Source organism: Python bivittatus, unplaced genomic scaffold (assembly GCF_059951505.1).
Source record: "Python bivittatus isolate LINGU-HERP-01145 unplaced genomic scaffold, Pbiv_v1 ctg000080_np1212, whole genome shotgun sequence".
NCBI lineage: Eukaryota > Metazoa > Chordata > Lepidosauria > Squamata > Pythonidae > Python > Python bivittatus.
The window spans coordinates 70,229,803-70,255,415 of NW_028277035.1; the positions used below are offsets into that span (position 1 = coordinate 70,229,803).

Sequence of the window (25,613 nt, forward strand, 5' to 3'; positions counted from 1 at the left end):
GGCCTTATGCTTAAGTGAAAGTAGGCTAGCACTATCCCTTACCTGTTCCACTTTAAAGTTAGAATATAACAAAATATTAAATAGAGTAAATCAGATGTGACAATTTTGGTGAGAATCCTCTTGTGACATGGAGGTCTTTGCATTTATGTTAGATTTTTTTTACCTTTATTTTTTATCCCTTTATTATTTTTATAAATAACTCAAGGCAGCAAACATACGTAATACTCCTTCCTCCTCCTGTTTTCCTCACAACAACAACCCTGTGAGGTGAATTGGGCTAGAGTGTGACTGGCCCAGAGTCACCCAGCCGGCTTTCATGCCGAAGGTGGAACTAGAACTTAGCCTCCTGCTTTCTAGCCCGGTGCCTGAACCACTAGACCAAACTGGCTCTAAGCCTTCAAGCCAGTCTTGACTCCTGCAGTTTTCTTGACAAGATTTTGGAAATGGGTTGCCCTTGCCTTCTTCTGAGAGTGACTGGCCCAGAGGCACCCAGCTGGTTTCATGCCAAAAGGCATCAAGCTAGAAACTTCCTGGTTTCTAGCCTAATGCCTTTAACCATTACACCAAAACTGGTTCATATGCACTTATTTTAGACTATACAATGGACAGAATATGGTTTCTAACTCATGCACTTAAGCTAGACCTAGCATATAAAGCAGACCCTCAAGTTTGAGTGAAGTAACTGGAGTAGATCTGTATTGTTACATAGTTCAGCTAGACAAGAGTTCTTGAGGAATCAAGTTATATAAATATCAACATGACCCTGAAAACTTAAGTTTATTGGATAAAGCTAAACAGCAGTAAACAAACAAAATGCATTCCACCTAAATAAAAAATTCACATATTTACAGAATTTCATAAATGTGTAAGTTGTTCACATGCCAAGATTAATGCACAGATTAAAAAGTTGGTAGTGGTTTGGGGATGTCAAAACACTGAAAGCTGTGTGGTATACACTAAAATCCCAAATATATTGAATTCAGCAAAAGGCCAGTTACCTAAACAATAATTCAGTTCCTGCAGGAAAGGCTGACATGTTCTAATTCAGTTTCCTTATTTTTTAGGCACAAGCAGAATTGCTCTTGTTGAGTATAGCAGTCCATAGTGAGCTACATATACAATAGCGAGTTAGTGAACCTTCTCTACAGCACCAACAATATAGGATTTTATTGAAGCATACAGAAGTTAAAATTACAAGCTCAATTTGTAAATGGAGACAATACTTGTGTCTTGCAACAATGCGGTAATTTGTATGGGAACAATAAGGCCATGGCAGTTATAACTCAAAATTGATTGTGCAGGGGCACATCTCTAGGTTTGTAACCTTGGTCCAATCTTTATGGCAAAAATGGTGTAATTTAGTATAGTATGTGTACATTACACCTGTAATGCTTTAAGCACACATCACACTAGTCTAGGTTTGCTGCCACTGTAGTTTCTTGTTTTACTTTCTCTATATGATCTAACAGAACTATGACAGGCTTATACAAATATTTCATGTATTACTGTAAAGGAACCATCTATGCCTTTTGGCAAAGAATCCTTCAAAATAACACAGAATGTCTAGATAAGACCAGAGGAGTTTTGCCATGCATGCAAGTAACAAAAGAAAACATACTATAGCTAATAGCAGTACTTGATCCAATATAAAATGTTCATTTTTTGAGAAACAATTTGTACTTGAACAAGCACATAAGAAGGTAACTATGGATGACCAAACATATATTGAACAAGGACTCTGAACAGCATTTAAATACATGCAGGTGCTCCTTAAAATAATGATACAGTGAGGGGCAACAGAAACCTGTACTGTGTATTTGCATACCGTGGCCTACCTCAACATTACTGCACAAATAACTTCAGCTTTAACAAATCTTTTTTTAAAATATTGACACTACCAAGAAATATGAAAGTAGTGTTACAGTTTTTCCAGTTGATGTCTCTATACTGCAGAAGCTAACTGAGAAAGAGGATCACTTGATACATTTTCTTGTGCTTCAAGACACAATTTAATGTTTCATAGCCTATGAACTTTATACATGATTACACAGTGAGAAGCAGGCAAACCTAGTGTTGTCACAATAGCCTAGGTATTTAGCACCAAGTGCAACTGTGCACAACTACTCCATTAATAGAAGAATAAGCTAGACAGTGACATATATTTTTGTGCTGGAAATCAACATGACATCCAGAGTGTCGTACAGCAATACAGTCTGTGCAAAGCATTTCTAGAAGAAAGCTGCGATTGTTCCATCTAATTCAGCGTTACATTATACCTGTTTGTATACTCAATTTTCTGAGAGGTTGATTCTGAAGTATTTTATTCCTTGCTCCACTTAAGAGAACTTTAGCAGATATAAAGAAATTAGCAATGCCCTGCACAATACAAAAAAAAAATGCTGACAACCTGACATTTTTTATTCATTGGGAGGAATACAAGCTGAGAATTTATGATAATTTAGTGATTTAATATCTAGTGCCTGGCACTTTCCATTGAAACCATTTTACGATATACATAACATGCATCTGAGAGGAAAATTAAACAGTGTTGGAAAAGCTTTTTAAGTATAATAAGAAGTGACATAATCCCTGTGCTGCCATGTGCCAGCATTTCCAATGAGCTGCTAAATACAAGAATGAAATAATTGTGTGGAAAATCTAATATAAAAATCTGGATCAGGAAGACCAGAGCAAAAAGCTTAATAAGTTCTGGAGAAGAGGTACCCACTGCCACTGTCTAGATGAAATGAATAAAAAACATTTGCACGACTTATGACAACTCTAGCCAACTCTTTGACAGAAGTAGGATTATAAGTCATTCAGCAGTGCACATGGAGGCATGAACTGTGAAAAAAGGCAATTCCTTGGACACAGGAGGACTATCCTGGATAACAATTCATCACGGAGGGAGTAGACAATTGAGAATATGGCCAAATGAGTAGTTATCTGAATGTTTTCAGCTTCTTCGAGACTTTGAGTGCTGAATAAGCCACTGAAGTGTGATATCTAAGAAAAAGAAAAACATGGCAATTGGTTTTCAAGATAATTGCTGTACCTAATCATCCTTAAAAATCAGCATTTAGACTAGAGTGCACAAGAATTCTCTTTTCCCGATTCCAGAAACATTCTTTTAAATAAATATTCTTTATTACTGAATAAAGTGGCCTATTTCAAATTTTAACTGAAGTCTGTTTTAATCAATGCAATGTCTATCTTTTTGAAAAGTTTTTTATTTTCTTTTGGTAAAATAAAAAGATCCAGTGAGAACATGGCATGGTCCAATTCCAGTGTTGCAGGCTAGAGAGCAGACTGAGGCACCAAATATTGCCTGTACATCCTATACTGACTTTTTGTAGAGATCTAGATTGATGAGTTCCATCCAATCTATGCCAACTATAATTTACAATTTTTAACACAGAAACAGTAGAAAATGTACTAGCAGGGACATGTTAAATATCTGAAAGTGGAGAAGTTTACACATTTAGAAGTGGAGTGCTTCAGATAAACTTTCTGGAACAAGCAGTAGAAGTCTTCAGCATCTGGCTGAAAAAATGGATTCATTTGGAATGGATGCAAATGCAAATAGCTGCTATGGGTAACACCACCAAATTGTAAGGGAAAAAGGAACCTGTCCTAAAACCTAAGTTCAAAGATGTAACAGGTTTCAGATTCCCAAATGCAAAACCTCTGGACCCATAGTTCCTTCTCTTCTAATGATCTTTGTATGAAAATGGATGAGCCTCAGATATATGTAGCATTCCAAGGCAGAGGCAAGGCAGCTAAAATAAGAGCCCAAACCAACTTACCGAACCCATCAGCTGGTGCGCACACAGCAAAGACACGTTAACCCCTGCCATCACTTCTGACCCCTAGGACATTCCCTTCCGCTAACTCTAATATGCACACGTGCGCATACACACACACACACACACACAACCTGTGACTCTCTTTTTCTGTGCAATTAAACTTTCTTCAAAACAAAGCACTGGGCTGCAGCAAACTACTTATTTTATTTTTGAAAAATACCTCTGGATATCAAATGCATTCTTGGAAATAAGAATGACACTAGAGGCAAGTGCTTTATTTTAACACATACTAACTTTCTGATTTTTAATTAACATGAAACATCTGAAGGAATCAGGAAGTGCAGGGAGATCAGCAGATATTAAGGAAGTTCTACAGGCACACTGGTCATAGAATCATGGTTGGAATTGACCTCAGAGGTCATCTAGTCCTATCCACTGCTCAGCACAGGATCTACTACAGCATCTTTCACAGATGACCGACCATCCAGCCTTGTTTAAAAATATCTAACAAAGGAAAACTCACAACTTCATGTAACAGCCTGTTCCACTGGCTGACAGCTTGATGTGTAGCCTGAACCTGCTTTCTTTAGTTCTATTACTACCACTGGGCAACACAGAATAAATCCACTCCATCTTGTGGAAACCCTTCAGATACCTGAAGATTGCTATCGTATCTCCTCTGAGTCCTCTTTTCTATGGACTAAACATACCCAGATCCTTTAACTGTTCCTCATAGGCTTGGTTCCCAGAGCCTTCACCATCTTAGTAGCCTTCCTCTAAACTAGTTTCAATTTGTCATTGCCCTTTTTGAACTGTGGTACTCACAGGCAACATGCTGAGTACTCCAAAGCTAGTGTTACTGAATTGTTATTACCTATATTGTCCTTTTCTTTGCAGGAAATAGAGTAGCAGCAGATTTCTCTGTCTTGAATAGCAGCCAGGTTCCTGGAAGAGAAGCAGCTCATAATTTGGTGAAAATCCACAGCAACATCCTACTAAACTTGATATAACTGTGATTCACATTAAAATATGAATTATTCTTAATCATCAAGGCAATTTATTGGAAGCTTTCTCCTATGACAGACATATTTGCTCATCAAAATAAACCATAACTAAAATAAACCGCTATTAAGAAAGCCCAGACAATTTTACAGACCAGCAAATAGACTGTTCTTTTTTAAAAAAAATCTGTGATATATACTAGACATACCCTTATTTACCACTGATGGACAATATCCCAAAGGCCCCTGTGAGGCTGAAGAAATAACATATCATCACATGACCTCATTTCTTCTTACCACCCATATTGTAGAAAGAAGGCATTTGTTATGCAAGTTCCATGCCCCTGATGCCCTCAAAAATCAACCCTCTGAGAAAGAATCCCTACCCATCCTAAGCCACTCTGCAGTTTGATTTAGCATGTCATCCAAAACATGAGTTTAATCCACCCTGATTTAAGGCAGAGAGCTTACATTCTGAATCAATGATTTGACCCATGGTTTACTTTAGCCATGTGACTTCTGAACCTGGAAGGAGGCCTGTTAAGAAATAATGGCATGGGCTACTGAGCCATGTGAGCAGAGCTAGTACAAAGCTAATCTGTAGAACATGTTTTTTCACCTTACTTAAGATAGGCTTGCTTGCTCACTTACATTTTTTCAATAAGCTGCTTCTCATCCAGTGCATTAGCAAGATCTCTCTTGTTTCCAAGTACTAGAACCTGAAAACAGAAAATGTACTGATTTTAACACTTACCTTCTTTTAGGAGGGAAGCAATTAAATATTGTTTCAACAAGACATCAATTTTTCATAACGCAGAGCATAGAGGAAATAAAGTGCTCATATAAAGGAACTAAAGTTGCAGCATTTATTCCCTGACAGGAATAGCCAATCTTTTTTGAAAATGTATTACTGATGAGTGACAAATATCAGATGTTCCTCTAGGCAAGGGACAGACATGCTTTTCAGAGCTAGGAGAACACTCCCCCCACCCCCCACCCCAGTTGGGCTACCAGTGGCATGACCATAATATCAGAGAGGCAGAATTTTCAGTCCTTCCTTCATTTTTTAAAAATAAAAAGGATACATTAAACTTATCAAAAGATGAACATAATATTTTATGTTTAAAAATAGCAGAAAATCATACTGATCTCATCTGGTGGCATGATTCTAGGGGGCACTGATTGCCCAGCTCTGCTCTAAGCAGCATTATATTCATATGTAGCTCACACCTTCACAAATATTGCCTCTTATAATTTTATATGTTATTGCTGTCTTGGCCATGGAGCAGACAGCAATACACAAAGCAGGAGGGAATGGAACAGGATGGGCTAGCCTGACAGTATCATGGCCAGATAAGCCATAGGCCTTATCAGAAGCACACAGAAGCTGCAAGGAAACCCCTTTCAAAGGGAAAATTTGGAAGGGACTTCTGGGGGAGTAATGGCAGATTGAAGATGGTTCCGTTTTCATGGAGCTGACGACCACAATGGTTAAGTGGAGCCAGCAAAAAGTCCAGCTCTTCAGAACCATCTCCAGACAAAAGATATGACCGGATCACCCACAAGGACTCCTTACAGAGGCTCCTTGTGAAGAGATCACAATTTAGTGATCTCCAGTGGGTTGAGCGCTCTGGGAGTCGCGGGAAACATCGAGCCCAAATCATGGTTCAGAGGCTCTAAAGAGACACTAGATTTGCTTTCACTCCCTCTTTTAATGAACATTGGAAATTACTTATTAGCGATTTACTTGGCAATTAAAAGCCTCCTGAAAGGCAAGTTGCTGTACACCAGGAGAATTTCCTTCTATCCTGGGAGAAAGAAGATTTCAGTAAGTTTAAAGATGAAAAAGAAAATTTTTAACTTTTGGAAAACAGTGAAAAGGAGTTAAGAATGTTGGCTGTGGATAGTTAAGGGGCCAGATGGATTTGAAAGAATAGGGTTTTTTTATTTTTAAGTTATCATACCTTTCTTATTTTTACAAATAAGTCAAGGCAGCAAACATATCTAATGCTCCTTCCTCCTCCTATTTTCCCCTCAACAACAACCCTGTGAGATGAGTTGGGCTGAGAGAGAGGGACTGGTCCAAAGTCATCCAACTGGCTTTCATGCCCAAGGCAGGACTAGAACTCACAGCCTCCTCTAGCCTGGTGCCTTAACCACTAGACCAACCTGGCTCTTTTATTATTTTAAATTTTATAAAAATACAGCAGATGATTTTGGAATTAACTGTAAGAAAACTTACTGTGGGAAAGTTTTGGCTCTGAAAATAAACGAAAGATAAGACTGGGCTTTGAAGGTTAACTAGAGGGAACCAGAGAGCAATTAAAGGAAAAGATTCTTCCTTACATAATGGAGGAACACTGTTCCCAAAAAGATTTAAATTCTTCTATAGTAAAACAATCTGTTCAGGACTTATTTTTAAAATTGGATCTAACAGAGGTTATAGAAGAAGAAAAGATTCTACTGGATTAAACAGAACCTGGGGATGATTTGAATAGGAATTTTAAAATGGACTGTAAAGAATTGCCAGACCATAAAAGAGGTGTGGAAGATATGGAAAAAGATGTTGTGGATTTGAAAATGGACTTAAAAATATTAGACTACGAGAATGACATGGAAAAAGAAATTGTAACGGATATACAAACTATGCTGGCTGATGTTTTAATAACTAAAAGGGATATTCTGATTATAAATCAGAAGAGTGGCTTGAAGACTGATCTTATTTTGGATCCACAGAAGGGAAGTATTAAATCTCTGAAGTTGCTACTGAAAACCAAGAAGGGAGAAAATGATAAGAAATCACCGTGTGGGACTTTATTTGAAGAAGCAACTGAAGATCAAGCCTCTTAAGAAGCAGAAAAGGGAATTCAAAGTGGACTTATCTGACCAGGGTTAAATTGTATAAATTTTGACTGTGGGTTGTTATTATTGGAATCTTTTCTTTGACCAAGATTGCAAGACGATGTAAACGTTTTTTCATATGGGGATAAATTTTCTGTCTCCTACTTGTTAGAGAAAGTTAGGGGTTAGAATGTAAAAGGGACCTATTGGATCTAGTTTAAAATATCTATATTACTATTATTGATACTCTTTATACTTACGGGGATAAATCTTTTATATCTTACTTATTAGAGAGAATTATAAGTCAAAATGCAAAATAGATTTATTTGTCTAAGCTTAAAACATAGGTTATTACTACTGGTACTCTTAATGCTTTTGCTGAGTAAGACTAATTGAGGAGTCTTTCTATAATTTGTTTAGTGATGAGAAATAGGAAGAAGAGGATTTTTTAAATTTCTATAATATTAGAGAAGATCCTAAGTTACTGTAAATGCTTATACTTGTTTGGAGGGGGGGGGGGATCACTTTTTATATGCCTTTCATTTTCTTTTCTTTTTTTCTCTTGTTCTTTTTCTTTTTTGTTTTTATATCTTTTCTAATTCTGCATTAGCTTTTAAGTATGTAAAACTCTAATAAACATATTTTTAAAAAATCAAAAGGAAAATTTGGCATAGTAGACAAGAAGCTGAATAGTACAAGACAGAAATAATTAGCTAATAGTTAATCATTTCAGTTCAGTCTTTTTCTGCACTGATAGTCCAGAGCCTTTTACTTTCTCTTGCAAAGCAAGATGTTCCTGTCCTGTTTAATAATTTACCCAATACTTCAAGATATTTTAAACCACTTCTCCTTTTAGTGACTTGTACACTGGTCTACATTTTTAGTATATTTCTATGGTCTATTGCCAGAGTATATCTTATGTAATGCAAGTTGAAGGCCTATTTCAACTTGCATTATATATGAAACTAAAAAAAATTAATATAAGAAAGATTTACATGATAAAGATGGGCTCAACAAGCAATATATTAACTTCAAAAAAGCTATCCACAGGAAACAATGCAATTACTTTCTAAACAAATTAAAATTTCAAACAAATTTCCTCATCAATTCCTTCAAAATTTTCACTTTACAATTTTATATGGGAGGCAGGGCTAATATGTTGACTACTCACAGGAATTCCTTGTAGCTGTGGTTTGTCTAGAAGATTGTGCAACTCATTTCTAGAAGCTTCTATTTTTTCACGATCTGCAGCATCTACCATATAGCTGTTAAAAGGAATTAGTTTGAACCAGTTTGTGTAATGCAAGGTATACCAGCCCAGCCTGGCAATATTACCACCACTCCCCTCCCAACAGAATCTGAAATAGCTAGGAATTTCAACTAAATACTATAAAAGATATCAGAAAATTGCAAGCCAATCTCATTCGGTGACTAAAAACTGGGTAATAGGACTCCACAGCACTCATCAAAGCCTTAGGTTATGGCACAGCATGGTTAAAAAACTATTAAAGTATGTTGAAACTTTTCAGAATTCTTTCTCATAATGAATTATAGACAATCACTCATTATAGACAAGGAATGAGATTCAAGAGGAGGTAAGGAAACAGTATGAAACTCTTTCCCCATGCTGCATTTTAAATACTTCTATACCTGGTTTTGTAATGCAGAGTTTCAACATTTTAATTCTATTCTATGGCACTGAAGAGTTCCAATCTGACTTCAGAATTTTCATTTATATTGCAAACATTAGAAACACTTCCTTTTAAACAGACTTCATCTAACAATAATGTAATCTCATGTAAATTAGAGAGCCATATTTAACTCAAATATTTACATTCAGAATTTTATTGATACAGTAATACAAGAAAAAGCTTCAGCAAATCTTAGGCTAATATGCTATCTCCTCCACTTTCCCAACCCCAAGATACATTTGGAAGCGTTCATTAATTAATTAATTAATTAATTATAATTTCATTTTTGTAATACTGTTTTTTAATATTCCTTGTTTGGAATGCTTTGTCATGTCATTATGTTGTAAGTTACCACGAGTCCTTAGGGAGTGTAGTGCTTTAGAAATACAGAAAATAAACAAACTACATTGCAATTCATTGTTTTGTCTGGGCCAAGAAACAAAGGTTCTAATGTTAACTTTTCCTGTTTATACCAAGACAACATGACATTAGAAACCTGTATTCATCAAGTTTTGGTTCACCATAATGCCCAAATACAGGCCTATTCTTTTAGAAAACCATGATAGTCTCATATTTGTGGAGTCATTGGAGTTCTCCGAGCTTGACTGTTTTCTTGCAAACGTTTCATTACCCATCTAAGTAATATCTTCAGTGCTAGAAGGGAGTGGGTTTTGCTCTGTTTATATATAGCAGCTTGCCCTGTCAGTGTTGGTGGGGGGTGTGGTTTTCTCCTTGGTAGTTCCTTGATTAGGCTGTTGTTTACTGCTTGATTGTTTGTCTGGTGTTAATCCTGGTGTTAATTCCTGCTTATCTGGGTGTTAATTGCTGGCGAGGAGGTAGTCTGATCTTTTTGTTTCCTTTTCAGCTTTTTATTGTCTCTTTTGAATGGTGTATAAATTTTGTTTATCTCTATGTGCCTGTTGATGGCTGACTTGCCTGAATACCAAGCTTCCAGGAATTCTCTTGCGTTTTTGGATTTAGCTTGGTCTAGGATGCTCACAGTTTCCCAGTTGAAACTATGGTTGACTCTGTCCGTGTGTTGTGAGATTAAAGAGTTTTCACTGTGTCTTCTGACTGCTAGTTGGTGTTCATGGATGCGCTCTGTTAGTTTTTTGCCTGTCTGTCCCAGTCTCATATTTGCTAAGTAGAATTTGAGATTACAAAGTGCTACAGGTTAGTGCTACCAGACTAGCTGAGCTGCAAAAATTTGATGACCACTAGATGGCAGGAAAGGATTAGAGTTTTCTGTATCTGTTTGTCACCATTTAGTGGTCATCTGGATTTTTGCAGCCTCAGTCTGGTAATCTTATTATAGCCTCAAGCCTTCTTTCACTCTCCTGAGATAGAAGCATTTAGCATTTCCAACAGGAGCAAAGTACCCATTTTGCTAGAAGAAAGACATATAGGTAGCCCTCAGGTTACAATTGCAATTGGGACTGGGACTGCCATCACTAAGCAAAGTGGTGCTAAAGCATGACATCACATGACTGCATCACTTAGCGACAGCAATCCCAGCAGTCCTGGTTGCTGTCATAACCCCAGGACCATGCGGGTCATTAAGGAGAAAGAGGCAGGAGTCCCAGGTAAGGAGCGTGGGCAGGCGGGCGATGGCCGGAGGGCGTTGGGAAGGACACTGGGGACAGCAGGAGGGTGAGCAGTATGGCCAGGTGGGACAGTGGGTGCTGCGGCTCCATGCAAGTAGGTCCAGGTGGGCGCAGGCACTTTGGAGTATGAGAGTCCTGGGATCTCATACTCCATAGCTGGCTCCTCAAGAGAAAAAGTGGCAGGAGCAACTTGCAACCTTCCCTGCCAGCTTCCCCACTGACTTTGCTTGTTGGAAGCTGGTACAGAAGGTTGCAAATGGCAATCACATGACCGCAGCTTGCTGCAATGTAATCATCAGCCAGGCACCCAAGCACTGGATCGCGATCGTGCGATTGCAGGGACACTGTGACGGCTGCAACTTTGTGGACTAGTCATAAGTCCCCTTCATTCAATGCCATCATAATTTTGAACGGTCGCTGAATGAGTGGTCATAACTTGAGGACTACCTGTATAAAATCAGCTTCTGAGAAGTGAAAGACACACTACAATTACATCACCAAAAAGGGTCAACAATTTTTATTTTGTGCTTTTTGAAAGGGAGAGTTTTAAGTAAACTAGGTGCACTAAGCTTAGCTAAGCCTTAATGCACCTATTTTGCTTCTTCCTTTGTTAAATAAATAAATAAATTTATGCCATCATCTTGTGGGATTTTGTTACTAAATTTCTATAATAGGATCTTGGGGCTACAAAGAAGGGGTTGGGATGAGGCTACCAAACCCTGTTTTAGAGAAGTCCACATTTTTGTAGTTCAGACTTCCTACTAAACAGTTGGGAGTAACATGTAGCAAAACACAACAGAAAACAAAAACATTTAAAGTAACCAAAAGAAAAATACTTACACAATAGCATTAACTCCTCTGCAGTAGCGTTCCCACATACTTCGGAACCGTGGCTGTCCTCCTATATCCCAGATCTTTTAAGGGATAAAAAAAGAATTATACCTGAAGGCTTTTGCCAGTCATGGAGCACTATAGCTCAGAATGTTCATTTGCCAGGAAGAGCAACCAAACACCTCTTCTAATACTACTGCAATATAAAAGGTGCTGGTTAAAGATCAGTAGAGTTCTGAACAATCCAAACAATGCAGACAAGGTGACTTGTCCCTAAACACTGTATGCAGAACAGCACAGCTCCTATTCAGTCTGAACTGGATGCTACAAATTGTACAGATTTCATCAGCTTGCCTCTATCCCCAAAGAATCCCCTACAAAACATCACAAGGCCTGCGGCCACCTTGTCCCTCATGTACTTCCCCAAAAGGAACTGGGTCACCCTGAATAGGTCCACTGGGCAGAAATTTGTGACTGCAATAAGAACAAAGAAGTACAAATGCTTTGCTGTTGTTATTACTACTGTGTAGGCCAGCGTTTGGTCAAATTCACTTCTGGTCTTTTGCCACCACCTTTTCATCTCCCACTGCTCCTCTGAAAACCAGTGGGAGCTGGTTTGGATGAGAAGCTCACAGAGGCAATCTCATTCAGTGGTCTGGTTGTACTCTTATACCAGAGACTAACCAGGCCCAGGACACAGCTTGTGAACTTGAAACCCTGCAATACAGCATGGTGGGTACAATAGTTCTGAAGCCTGAAAGACTTGCCTCTAAAGAGATCATTTGAAATGTAGGGAAAACCACTAGACCACTCAGGTATGACTTAGATCATATTCCTTGTGAGTACACAGTGAAGGTGATGAATAGATTTAGAGGATTAGATTTGGTAGACAGGGTGCCTGAAGAACTATGGACGGAGGTCCATAACATTGTACAGGAGGCAGCAACTAAAACCATCCCAAAGAAAAAGAAATGCAAGAAAGCAAAATGGCTGTCTGATGAGGCTTTACAAATAGCTGTGGAAAGAAGGAATGTGAAAAACAAGGGTGAAAGGGAAAGATATAAGCAACTGAATGCAGATTTCCAGAGAATAGCAAGGAGAGATAAGAAGGCCTTCTTAAATGAACAATGCAAAGAAATCGAGGAAAACAGTAGAATGGGGAAGACTAGAGATCTCTACAAGAAAATTGGAGATATGAAAGGAATGTTTAGTGCAAAGATGGGCATGATAAAGGACAAAAAAGGCAGGGACCTAACAGAAGCAGAAGAGATTAAGAAGAGGTGGCAAGAATACACAGAAGAACTATACAAGAAAGATCTTAATGTCCCCGATGTCCATACTGGTGTGGTCACTGACCTTGAGCCAGACATCCTAAAGAGTGAAGTCAAGTGGGCCTTAGGAAGCATTGCTAACAACAAAGCTAGTGGAGATGATAGTATTCCAGCTGAGTTATTTAAAATACTAAAAGATGATGGTGTTAAAGTGCTGTACTCAATATGCCAGCAAGTTTGGAAAACGCAACAGTGGCCACGGGATTGGAAAAAGTCAGTTTATGTTCCAGTTCCAAAGAAGGGCAATGCCAAAGAATGCTCAAACTATCGCACAATTGCACTCATTTCACATGCTAGCAAGGTTATGCTCAAAATCCTACAAGCTAGGCTTCAGCAATACATGAACCGAGAACTACCGGATGTACAAGCTGGGTTTCGAAGAGGCAGAGGAACTAGAGATCAAATCGCCAACATTCGCTGGATCATGGAGAAAGCACGAGAGTTCCAGAAAAATATCTACTTCTGCTTCATTGACTATGCAAAAGCCTTGTGTCGATCACAACAAACTGTGGCAAATTCTTAAAGAGATGGGAATACCAGACCACCTTACCTGTCTCCTGAGAAATCTGTATGTGGGACAAGAAGCAACAGTTAGAACCGGTCATGGAACAACCAATTGGTTCAAAATAGGGAAAGGTGTACGACAAGGCTGTATACTGTCACCCTGCTTATTTAACCTATATGCAGAGTACATCATGAGAAATGCCAGGCTGGAAGAATCACAAGCCAGAATTAAGATTGCAGGGAGAATCATCAACAACCTCAGATATGTGGACGATACCACCCTAATGGCAGAAAGTGAAGAAGAACTAAAGAGCCTCTTGATGAGGGTGAAAGAGGAGAGTGCAAAAGCTGGCTTGAAACTCAACATTAAAAAAACTAAGATCATGGCATCTGGACCCATCACTTCCTGGCAAATAGAAGGGGTAGAATTGGAAGCAGTAACAGACTTCATTTATTTGGGCTCCAAGATCACCGCAGATGGAGACTGCAGCCATGAAATTAAAAGACGCTTGCTCCTTGGGAGGAAAGCTATGGCAAGCCTAGATAGCATATTAAAAAGCAGAGACGTCACCTTGCTGACAAAGATCCGCATAGTCAAAGCTATGGTTTTTCCAGTAGTAATGTATGGCTGTGAGAGCTGGACCATAAAGAAGGCTGAGCGCCAAAGAATTGATGCCTTTGAACTGTGGTGCTGGAGAAGACTCTTGAGAGTCCCCTGGACTGCTAGGAGGTCAAACCAGTCAATCTTAAAGGAAATCAACCCTGATTGCTCATTGGAAGGATCGATAATGAAGCTCAAGCTCAGATACTTTGGTCACCTAATGCGAAGAGAGATCTCTTTGGAGAAGACCCTGATGCTGGGAAAGATTGAAGGCAAAAGGAGAAGAGGACGGCAGAGGATGAGATGGTTAGATAGCATCACTGAAGCAATGAGCATGAAACTGAGCAAACTCAGGGAGGCAGTGAAGGACAGGAAGGCCTGGCGCAATATGGTTCATGGGGTCACGAAGAGTCGGACACGACTTAACGACTAAACAACAACAACAAGAGTTTGCTTCTCATGGGCAGGACTACATATATACTCTCTCCTGAGATTTAGTAAACTGCTATATGTAATGCCTTCCTCCCATATATGAACATAGCAGCTCAGGGAACCACAACAACATAGTGAATAATTATATTAAGACAGACTAGTCACTCTTCCCATGCTCTTCTCATTAGCAAAATATAATTACCTTCACAAGCAGGATACATACCTTTATTGTAACATTACCCTTGGTAACTTTCCGCATATTGAAGCCCACTGTGGGAATCATGTCTTCACTGAACTGACCTGACTGAAGACAGAAAAGAGATAGTCCTTAGTAAGATTTCTCAAGCAACTGAGTCATCTTTTTTTTACTCAGTTGCTTTTAGATGCAAGGATTATTGCTGGATATAACAGAGAACATTTATAACACTAAGCCTAAGTTAGCATTATTTTTCTTGCCCATCCTTCTGAGAAGGTTAAAATTTGCAATTAGGACAGGCAATGAGCATGTATCACATGTGAGTGAGGCCAGAAAAACCATGAAGTGGAAGGAAAAGAGATGGAAAGGAACAAGCGTATACCAAGTCATATGTAAGTGACTCAAAAATACCTTGTTGGTTTAGAAAGATTGTACAGAAAATATTCAAGCTTTCCACTATACCCTATTAAATCAAGAAGGCCACTCCCTGGAATAGTTTTCCTGCAATGGTGTTAGGAAACAGTATTGGCCAATTCAGAATGTCTCTCTTTTTTTTAAATTGGGTATCAGCTCAAAAAGCAATCCTTCCAACTCCCCAAGGCAACACAATAGCATCTGGAAGAACCTGAAGAGCTTATGCACTTCATGGGAAAGTATAAGGCGTCAAACAACTTTATTCCCAAGCATAAAACCTGAAAGTTTACTTAAGGATGTGCCCAGGCTTGAAACACCTGTAAAATATGTTAAATGAATTTTGAAAAATTACATCTAATATTATACTGTAAAATGAAATTTCAGCTGTTTATATTTCTTTATTAAAGAAATGTATTGCTACTTATTTCAATACAGTAGATTCCAAGGTGGGATACAGTCAATATCTTTTTTGTTTAAATTGACCGTAAATAAAATATGGATAAAACACCTCAAAATATAAAATGTCAGTAAATGCAAAAGCATGTTTATGTGTCTCCCTTGAATTCCTGAAGTACTTGCCTAGGCAAGCTCAGTGGCAGACTAGAAGGACAATTTAAAGCTGGCCTCATACTGCTATGTTAGGATCTGCTGAGAAAAGCAGTGGGCAACACTATAATGTGTGTTCTACTTAGTATTTCCTCCAGCTTGAATTAAAGGCACCACTTGGCATCTTTGCTGCTCCTGTTTCTAGGGGATTCTGTCTAGCTAGATTTACTATCAACATTAGAACTCCATATAGGGTTGGAATGAGTGTTGGCTAAGCTTTGGGACAGTGACCTTTCACTCTATTATGCAAAAAACAAAAGGGGTAGGAATTTGCTATGCTGAAGGGGGCAAAATATATCTGAGATCTCTTCCCAAGTGATTAAATCTTAATATTTATTTATTTTATTTTTATTCCAACAAATCCACAGACTCATGATGACTTATGGAACAGCAATGCAAACATTCACAGTATATCATAAAGCCTAATCATGCTATGCAATTAGATTGAAACACAGCTTCCTAATATAGGTAGTCCCCAGGTTAAGAACGCCCAGTTTAAGGGTGATCCATAGTTAAGAAAGGAGCCTACTGTAGCAAAATTTGAACTAAATACACAATGATTTGAGTTAATTACCCAGTACTACTTATATAGTAATACTGCTCCGGCTTACATACAAATTCGACTTAAGGACAGAGCTTGGGAGTGGAACTCATTCTTAAACTGGGAACTACCTGTATGTAAAAGTAACTGACAGCACATGACTGAAGACTGATTGGGCAACAGGACAAATACCTCATGGCAAGGGTGGGTGATTCTTTCTTCTTGTCAGCCACCCAGGTTCACAGTAGGTAGGACAATGAAGTCATGATATCATATAAACTGGACAAGCTTTGATCTTCCAGCTTTTTTTTTGTTTTGTATTTCCAATTATTGCTTGTTTAAAAGAAGCTACTCAGGTGTGTTAAACCAATCCAATTATTTGCATATTTTCTTATTTTTCATTTAAAAAATAGCAGGAAATAGCAGGGTATTTTCTAAACTTCATGGAAATCCACTAAAACAATTTTGGAGCTGCTAAGAGCTGCACAAAGGGTGCTCGGAGGCCACACTGCAGCCCACAATTCCTTAGCACCTGTCCTACAGGAAGTCCAGCTACTTTCAGTTGCTGTGGCCCAAATCTTATGTAGCTGCTCTGTAACATTTGCAGAACGTATCCAAGCCTGAGAGCAATCATAGTCCTAGGGATACGTTCTGTCTACAGCTTCTCAATTCGCAATATGCAGCACAGTGACTGTGGGAACTAAGGTAGTAAAGTATTACTATGTACATTGTATAGTATTTCCCAGAACAGAGCTAGATAGCCACATCTTTACCAGCTGCTTCCCATCTTCACACATCACGTGAGTATTGTTATGGGTATGGTAAACATTACTGGCTAAAGCTTGCAGTCAGTTGCAGAACAAAAACTAGTTTAACCTTTCCTATGCTGTATTTTCTCTGTTGGATTCAGTTTATTTTACTAGGCTGAATCCACTTGTCAAAATGTCAACATGTACTTGCAAGATGTGTTCAGTTTAGATGACTAAGGATTTAGTGCCAACTATCAGTTACCTAGATACTTCACTCTTCAAAAGAAAATAAGGAATAAGAAGTGAAACAATAAAGCCTGATTACCCTAGTTATGTTTATATATTAAATCACAAATCTGAAATATATTTCTAGAATTCTCAAAGACAAACACAAATTCTTATGCATTGTACTTCTGGAAGCATTTACAAGAATAGGATTGGCAAAAACACAAGCTGCCTGACTATATACAACAAATCAGTCTTTATTCCACTATGAAAATAGTAATGAATTTCTTTCCATTCCTCACTCTACATTTTTGTTATCTCTTGCTTTGAGTCCTATTTAAGTTCACATTACCAACTGCCACCCAATCCTATTTAATAAATGTAACCAGCCAAGGGTTGCCATAAGTTTAAAAGCCATTATCAAGACGTTACTATCATTGGATAATTTAGTAGCAGACAGCCAGCATAATTAAGCCAGATATCTGACCTTGGTTACTGGCATATATTTTTTAACATTCATGTCTCAAAAAGTTATTACCAACTGCAATCGGGACTGGCAACTCCGTCACTAAGCGACACAGTCCTAAAGTGAAAATCACATGACCAAACCCGACTTATGTCGTCAGTTCATCAGTTCCTGCTGCAGTCATTTAGCAAATCACCACAGGTTGTTAGGCATGATGTCACATGACCACAATTTGCAACTTCCTGCTGGCTTCCCCATTGACTTTGCTTGTTGGAAGCCCGCTGTGAAGGTTGCCAATCATGATCATGTGACCGCAGGATGCTGCAACCATTGTAAATGCTTGCCGGTTGCCAAGTGCCTGAATCACAATCACATGACTGCAGGGACTCTGCAACGGCTGCAACTTCAAGGACCAGTTGTAAGTCGACTTTTTCAGTGCCAGCTTAAATTTGAAAAGTTGCTGAATGAATGGATGGTAAGGGAGGACTACCTGTACAGATAACAATGAACCTATAACTGGATTCAGTAAAGGAGGTACATTGATTACAATCCATCCCCTATACACCTCTGAGTTGTAACATATTTTATGAGAACACAGATATCACTAAAGTTTCAGTAATTCTTTTAACCCTTTATTTTTCTATAATCCTGATAATTTCTCAAGCTGTAAAATTCTTAAGTGAAAGTGATACTCAAAATTATTAAGGTTGAACAATTAATTTTCTAGCAAATTCCAAAATTATGGTTCAACCTTAGAACATTAGCCATTTGTTAAGAAAATGGAACAAGGATAAGAAAAGAACTAGCTGAGCTAGCTGAACCATGTTTCCTTAACTTAATTTAGAAATAAAAAATGTTAAGCAGTACTAAACAATGCATCTCTAGAATATATAAAGTAAGATTTCACATTATTCATATTGTGAAACAGAATAAGTTTATCATTATATAACTAGCAAGGAAGATCAACTGATTTCACAAATTAGACTATGGATAGCAAAAGAATATTTTTATTTTCTTCCTCAGTGTATGCCACCACACTGCATATACTTCCTAGTTATTGGATAAGTTGAATTGTGATAATAGAAGAACCAGATTATGAATTTTGAGGAAAAGCCTTTATTGTTGTATGCCACTCAGAGTCACTTTTTGTGAGATGGGCAGCTACATAAATTTAATCAATCAATCAATCAATAAATAAAGGAAATGTTGGTCTACAAGACAGTCTCTATATAAGAGATCCTAGTCTGCATAAACTAGCATGAGTGTGGTTTGGAGTAAAACTGGGCTTTGGTTGTAGTTGTGGCATATTAACTAAAATGTTCTTGCCATTAACAGAGAATGTGACATGGGAACTACTAATGCTGGCAACCTAGTCTATTATCTTTTCTACCTTAACAAAAAGCATTATGTGAAAACCTCAGTTGATCAAAGCCTTGATGGGCAACAATGGTCAATATCTATGGTCCAATTTTGTGATGACCACAGCATATGGAAGATTACAACTGTTGGATTATAAGAGGAGTAAATGATAAAGAGCATGAAGCAATAAGTGAAATAAAAGAAAGTAAAAGAATATATTGTGAAACTAAGAAAAGGGGGAAGGATGTCATACATATGAATAAAAGTGATCTGATTTTGTGGAGTCCATAAATACATTCAAGGCTTCAGTGTAGAGTTAATTACAAATGAAATGGCTGAAATGGATGTCAGGAAGGGTGAAGTGATATTGTCTAGTGGACAATTGTTATTGTGGACACATATTGCATTAGCGATAGTTGAATTGTGATAATGGAAGAACCAGATTATGAATTGTGGGAAAACTGCAATATTCCAAATGAACACAATACAAGGCAAAAATTGTTCTGCTAGGTGACATGCATGGAGGGGTTAGAATAAGAGAAGAGAATACAGGAAAAGCAACTGGACCATTCAGGGACAGTTGAATGAATTAGAATAAGATATAACTTATAATAAGACCTGTTTGCTTTGAATATGTAGTTTAAATATAAGTCTCTTCATCTGTACACATGGCAAAGGAATGAATACTGTATACAAATAACATCTCAATTTAACAGAACGTTCATTCTGCAATATAAGGGGTGTCCATTCTTCCCAAATATCTATTAAATACACAATTATGTCATTGCAATGATTTATACCACTTAATGACATTACCCAAATGATTGAAATAATAAAATGTGCATCATTTGCATAACGGCATCATTACATAAATGACTCAACCCCATTCTCTGATCAGCCGACCTTCAGAGGCCTTGGCTTTCGGCTGCTGCTGCTAAACACTATGTTGGCCTGTAATAAGGTCTCCCTCATCTGTGATTTAATCACAGATGAGAGGGCTGACCTGGCGTGCATTACCAAGACTTGGCTGGGTTCAGAGGGGGGAGTTCCCCTCTCGGAAATGTGCCCAGATGGGTTTTGGGTGTGGCATCAGCTGAGACTCCATGGCAGGGACAGGGGTGTGACAGTTGTCATCCAAGAGTCTCTTACAGCTTTCAGGGGCACTGCTCCACAAGTTGGCAGATGTGAGACCCTGTTCCTGAAGCTGGGCTCTAGGAATCCATTGGGATTATTGCTATTGTACCAGCCCCCCTACTGCATAGCAACCTCCCTACCTGAGCTCCTCGACTCTGTCTTGGGGTTGGCAGTGGAGTTCCCCAGCTTATGGTCCTGGAGAACTTCAATCTGCCTTCCCTGGAAGTGTGGTCTGAGGTGGCTCAGGAGTTCATGGCCAACATGACACCCATGGGCCTATCCCAGGTCATCCAGAGCCTGGCCCAGGACAGCGGTCATACCCCAATCTAGTTTTCTTGTCGGAGCAATGTGATCTGGAATTGGGGGAGCTCTCGGTGTCTCCTGTCATGGTCAGATCTTGCCCAGGTAATCATGAGATCCTCTGGCACTTCCCCCACCACAGGGAGGCTGGCCCTATTAGATTGGTCTACCCCTGGCAACAATAGACCTGGATAGGTTCCAAAAGGAACTGGGGGTTATTCCTGATTATCCACTGCATGGTTTGACTGAGGCCTTCACCATTGCTTGGAATGAGAGGGCAGCTGAGGTTTGGGACTGGATCACATCCATGTGAACTCTCCTCTCTTGTGGATCCAGTCACTCTCTGAGGTTTATAGAAGAGCTTAGGGAGATGAAACAGGAGAAGAGATGTCTAGAGCACTACTGGAGAACAGCGAGGGATGAACTTGACTGAACACGGATGAGAGATGCTATTAAGTCCTATCTTGTGGTGGTAAGAGAAACAATGTGACAATACTTCTCTGCCCTTATTGCTTCTGCAGATAGCCATCTGGAGGCCTTGTTTAAGTGACATGAAACCTTTTGGGAAAGAAGGAGCCAGAAGTTTCCCTACTAGGTAGGCAGAGGAATTTGCAGAGCATCTGTCAGAGAAAAAAAGCTGGAATTCATTCCAAGTGGGATGCCAGCTTTGATACAGGTCCAATGGAGATGCCCAGAGCACACTCTTGCCCTGTTATCTGGGAATGGTTTGATCCCATTGGGCCTGAGGAAGTGGACAGGGTCCTTAAGACTGTGACCTCAACTACCTGCTCCTTAGATCCATGCCCCTCCTGGTTAGCTAAGGCTGCCTGGGGGTGTTGTGTGGTTGGATCCTAGTGGCGGTTAAATCTTCTTTGAGAGAGGGGTTGTTCCACCACCCCCTAAGGAGGAATTGGTTTGCCCCCTCCTCAAGAACCCATCACTGAATCCCACCATGCTGGGCAATTTTCATCCAGTGTCTAACCTCCCTTTTCTAAGGAAAGTTGTGGAAAAGGTGGTTGCACAGCAGCTTCAGCAGGCCCTTTTCATCACCAAGGTTTGATGGCTTCTATAATTAATTGACATATATATTCACCTATTATTTTAGAGTCAGATTGAGCCCTAACATAGCCAAAATAAGTAAACATAGGCATGTTCTCCATCTATAGTAAGAGAGTTAGAGCTAGAATAACACAGTTAGAATACAATTACAATGATCACCGGGACATATTCGGGATATACAACACACAGGATATACACTCTAACCCTAATACTAACCTCAGCCCACGTAAAACCCTATATGTCAAAAGACATTCATTTATTTACACAGACTTACCTACTGCCCTGCACCTAAAATTTGCAACATAAAAGAACTCTATCCCAATCATATTCAATCCTCCCCAATAGCAATTAGTAGGTAAGTGCATTTACATTGGTAGAGAACTCCACAAGAGGTATAGCAACTCTCACTTGTATAAGAAATTAGCATGAAGGAGTACTTCTCCAGATCCAGCTCTGTGTAGTGGTATACAAGCTTCTAAAATGTCCTAAACTGCCCTGTTTTTTAAAAGATCATGCTGAGCATTTTGAACTGAACCAGAAATCCCTTTATGAATAGCACTGATGGAATAGGCACTGTGTGGTAGGGGATATAGTGAAGAGATCCTGCTTCTCTGCCTAATTTTAAGAAGTTTAGTCTCTAAACCATGACAAATGTTAGATATATTTGCCTGATCTGAAAACTGTGTATCTTACAAGCAGTAATTCTAAACTTTGACACTGTTACATGTTACTCTAATTTGTCCGAGGGCTGCTCACTTAGACCTTAAAGTGAAAAGGTGGTTCACTTTTCACTTCAAAGATGCCAAGCACTTTTGGCATCCCCTTAAACTAAATGTATTTTTTTCTTGGGATTCCATGACTCCTGCCACACCAGCCTAGAAAAACGGACATCTTCTTTAGGAGTTGCTTGACAAGTACTACTTGAATGCCCCACATGCTCTAAATCACATTTTCTGTTTCAAATCCAGTTCACTGCACAACCCTCCTTCATACTATACTACGGCCTTAAGTGCAGGAGGCTCAGGACAGCATAAAGGAGTTTTCTTCTCAGATGGAGATTAGGAGTTGACAGCTTTCACACAGTCATCGAGTGAACTTCCACGGTCAGCCACTGAACTGCCTGTATGTTAGTAAAAATATAATAATCCAACCACCTCTGTGAAAAACAAGGCAGTTCTGAAATTACTTTCTAGACTGTATACATACTTTGCTTAAAACTCAAACATAAAGGATGCCGTAGCTATCTAGAATGGTAAGTGTATTAAACAGTGAAACTAAAGTCTGAACTGTTAATGCAGTGATAGACTTTCCAGGTGTTATATCCCAATTCCCATCAGCCTTATCCAGCATGGCCAATAATAAGGGGAACTGCAGTCAGAAAGTACCATGAAAGCCATTCTTGCATACTACAAAACAGTAACTAAAGATAACATCTGCTATGCTACTGAGAGCCAGTTTTTTAGATGGTTGGGCAGTCCAACTTCAAAGTTTGCTTTGGAAGTTCTAAAAGTGTGTACATGGAGTGTTTCATATAGTTGTAACGTTCTAATTTTCCACACCGAGAATCAGTATCAGGACAAAGAGTAATGCCACTACAAAATTGGATTATGCAATAACTAGTTTTTAAATTCTTCTACCATAAGATAATTGTTCCAGCAAGAGGAACGCCAGTGAGAACTTAGGACATCCTGACCTTTACACACTCTTTGGAGTTTACTTAGCAATTTACAAGGGCTAAGAACTTGCCAGGCTTCTATTCCTAAAGGTTAATACAGGATAAGTGTTGCCTTAGTCATTTAATAAAACCTTACTGTAAAGCATATATCTCTCATCTAACACAAAGGTTGTTAAGTATTGGTGATCTCTAAGTAAGAAAATGTATTTACTACATATTTAATAGATCCTAATTTTTGTCTAGAATGGTATTTGAAGTGAAAACACAACAGACTAATCCATCCATCTGGGATACACCAACAAAATGCAGAAATGCACACTGGTTCACCGATAGTAAGTACATTGCTTTGAAAATCTAGTTTTCTCAGTTATTCTTGAAGACATGTAACTCAAGGGAAGGTATTGCATCTGGTTGGCTTTTTAATTAATATCACCTGTTCGGATTTCAGTTTTACAGGGTCATTCGTTTTGTGCTCTTTAAATATTGATTATGTGACACTAAATCAGTATTGGTCCATAAGAACCACATAAATAGACTTCCCCATGATGATCTGCCTCAACCTAGTCCTTCCAATCTTGCAATGGTGCATCCATTGCCACTGTAATTGAGTCCATCTTGCTGTTGGTCTTCCTCTTTTTTCTTTTCTTTTTATCTTTCCCACCATTATAGACTTTACAAGATAAGATGTCTTCACATAATGTCCAAAATATGATAACTTGAGCCTAGTTATTTGTGCCTCCAGTGAGATCTCTGAATAGATTTGTTCTATGATTCATTTTTGTTTTTGGCAATCCATGGCATTCTCATGAGTTTTCTCCAATACCAATGTTCAAAAGTGTTAATACTCTTTCTATCCTGTTTTTTCGAAGTCCAACTTTTGCTTCCATAAAGTGTCACAAGGAAACCATTGCCTGCATGATTCTGATCTTTGTAGGTATCGACACATCATAGCATCTGAATATCTTTTCCAAGGACTTCATTGCTATTCTACCAGGTGCTGGTCTGTGGTGTATTTCTTGACTGCTGGTTCCTTTACTGTTGATGGTTGATCCTGAAAGGCAGAAGCTATCCACTTCTTCAACATCATCACTGTTAATTCTAAGGCTGGTTGCTGTACATGTTGTCATTAGTTTGGTTTTCTTTATATTTAATCTTAGACCAATGTGTTCACTGTGCTCCTAGACTTTCATTACCAGAGCTTGCAGATCATTTGCATTTTCAGCTACCAGAACAATGTCATTAGCATAGTGCAGATTATTTATGTTTCTTGTTCCAAATTTAAAACCCCACTTATCCTCTTCCAATCCAGCTTCCCTCAATATATATTCAGCAAATAGGTCGAATAAATAAGGAGAAGAGTATACAGCCTCAACCTTGAGTCGACCTGTTTCACCATGTTCCATCTTAACTGTGACTTCCTGACCTGTGTATTGATTTCAGATGAGGACAGTGAGATGTTCTGATATTCCCATTTTCCTAAGCACATTCCACAGTGTGACATGGTTTTTAAATATACCAAATTCTCTCTCTCTATATATATATATAGATATATAGATATAGATATATCCTCACAATCTGGACATCTTATATCATAATGGGATTCTGGAATGTTTGAGTAATCAAATTTTAACACAGCTATGCCTGCAACATATCCAAACACTTGCAAAAACTGTCATTATGCATTACTGCTCTTGTTCTTGATAGTCTCCATGTGCTGATTTAATTAGTTCATTTGCTGCAACTGACATATAATGATGCGGTGGAAGCCCCTACACCCCTAAAAAATAGGTTAGTATAGTCTCGCTTGCTGAAAGATCAGCTATCAACACACCCATGCATACATGAGATTTTAAATTAATAAGCACAAAACCCACAGCTGCCAATACACGTGCTGTTCATGACACTGATGAGTCATGTCATTTGACCAACTGAGACTAAGCACATCAGAATTAGTGTTCAGCACTCTTGAAAGTTTCACCACATAAACATCTTGTACTTCATTAAAGCCTACATGTATCAATCCTTTTCAATAGTGTATTTCTAATTAGCTAAGACTTTTTGACTGGAAATGATCTGACTGTGCCCTACGGTCTTGCCATTCTTAAAAGCTTTTTTCTTTTGCTTTCTTCACACTCTTGAGTTACAAGTAACATAAAACAAAACACTACAAGAAAGGGAACATGTTTCAGTACAGAATATTTATATGAAACATTCTAAGATCGGCCAACAACTTTATAAGCACTGACA

At 38.6% G+C, this 25,613-nt stretch overlaps 1 protein-coding gene across 1 annotated transcript in view; it reads right to left on the reverse strand.

Annotated features, from left to right (window-relative positions):
- Positions 1-761: 761 nt before the first annotated feature.
- ARL8B (ARF like GTPase 8B) overlaps positions 762-25,613 on the reverse strand; it is a 35,157-nt gene continuing 10,305 nt past the window's right edge. The window contains exons 2-7 of the mRNA XM_088134324.1: positions 14,866-14,946; positions 11,784-11,857; positions 8,820-8,913; positions 5,459-5,526; positions 4,681-4,751; positions 762-3,006 (exon numbers count right to left, since the gene is read on the reverse strand). Coding sequence (XP_087990450.1) covers positions 2,957-3,006; positions 4,681-4,751; positions 5,459-5,526; positions 8,820-8,913; positions 11,784-11,857; positions 14,866-14,946 — 438 coding nt within the window. The 3' untranslated portion in view covers positions 762-2,956. The remainder of the gene's footprint in view (positions 3,007-4,680; positions 4,752-5,458; positions 5,527-8,819; positions 8,914-11,783; positions 11,858-14,865; positions 14,947-25,613) is intronic.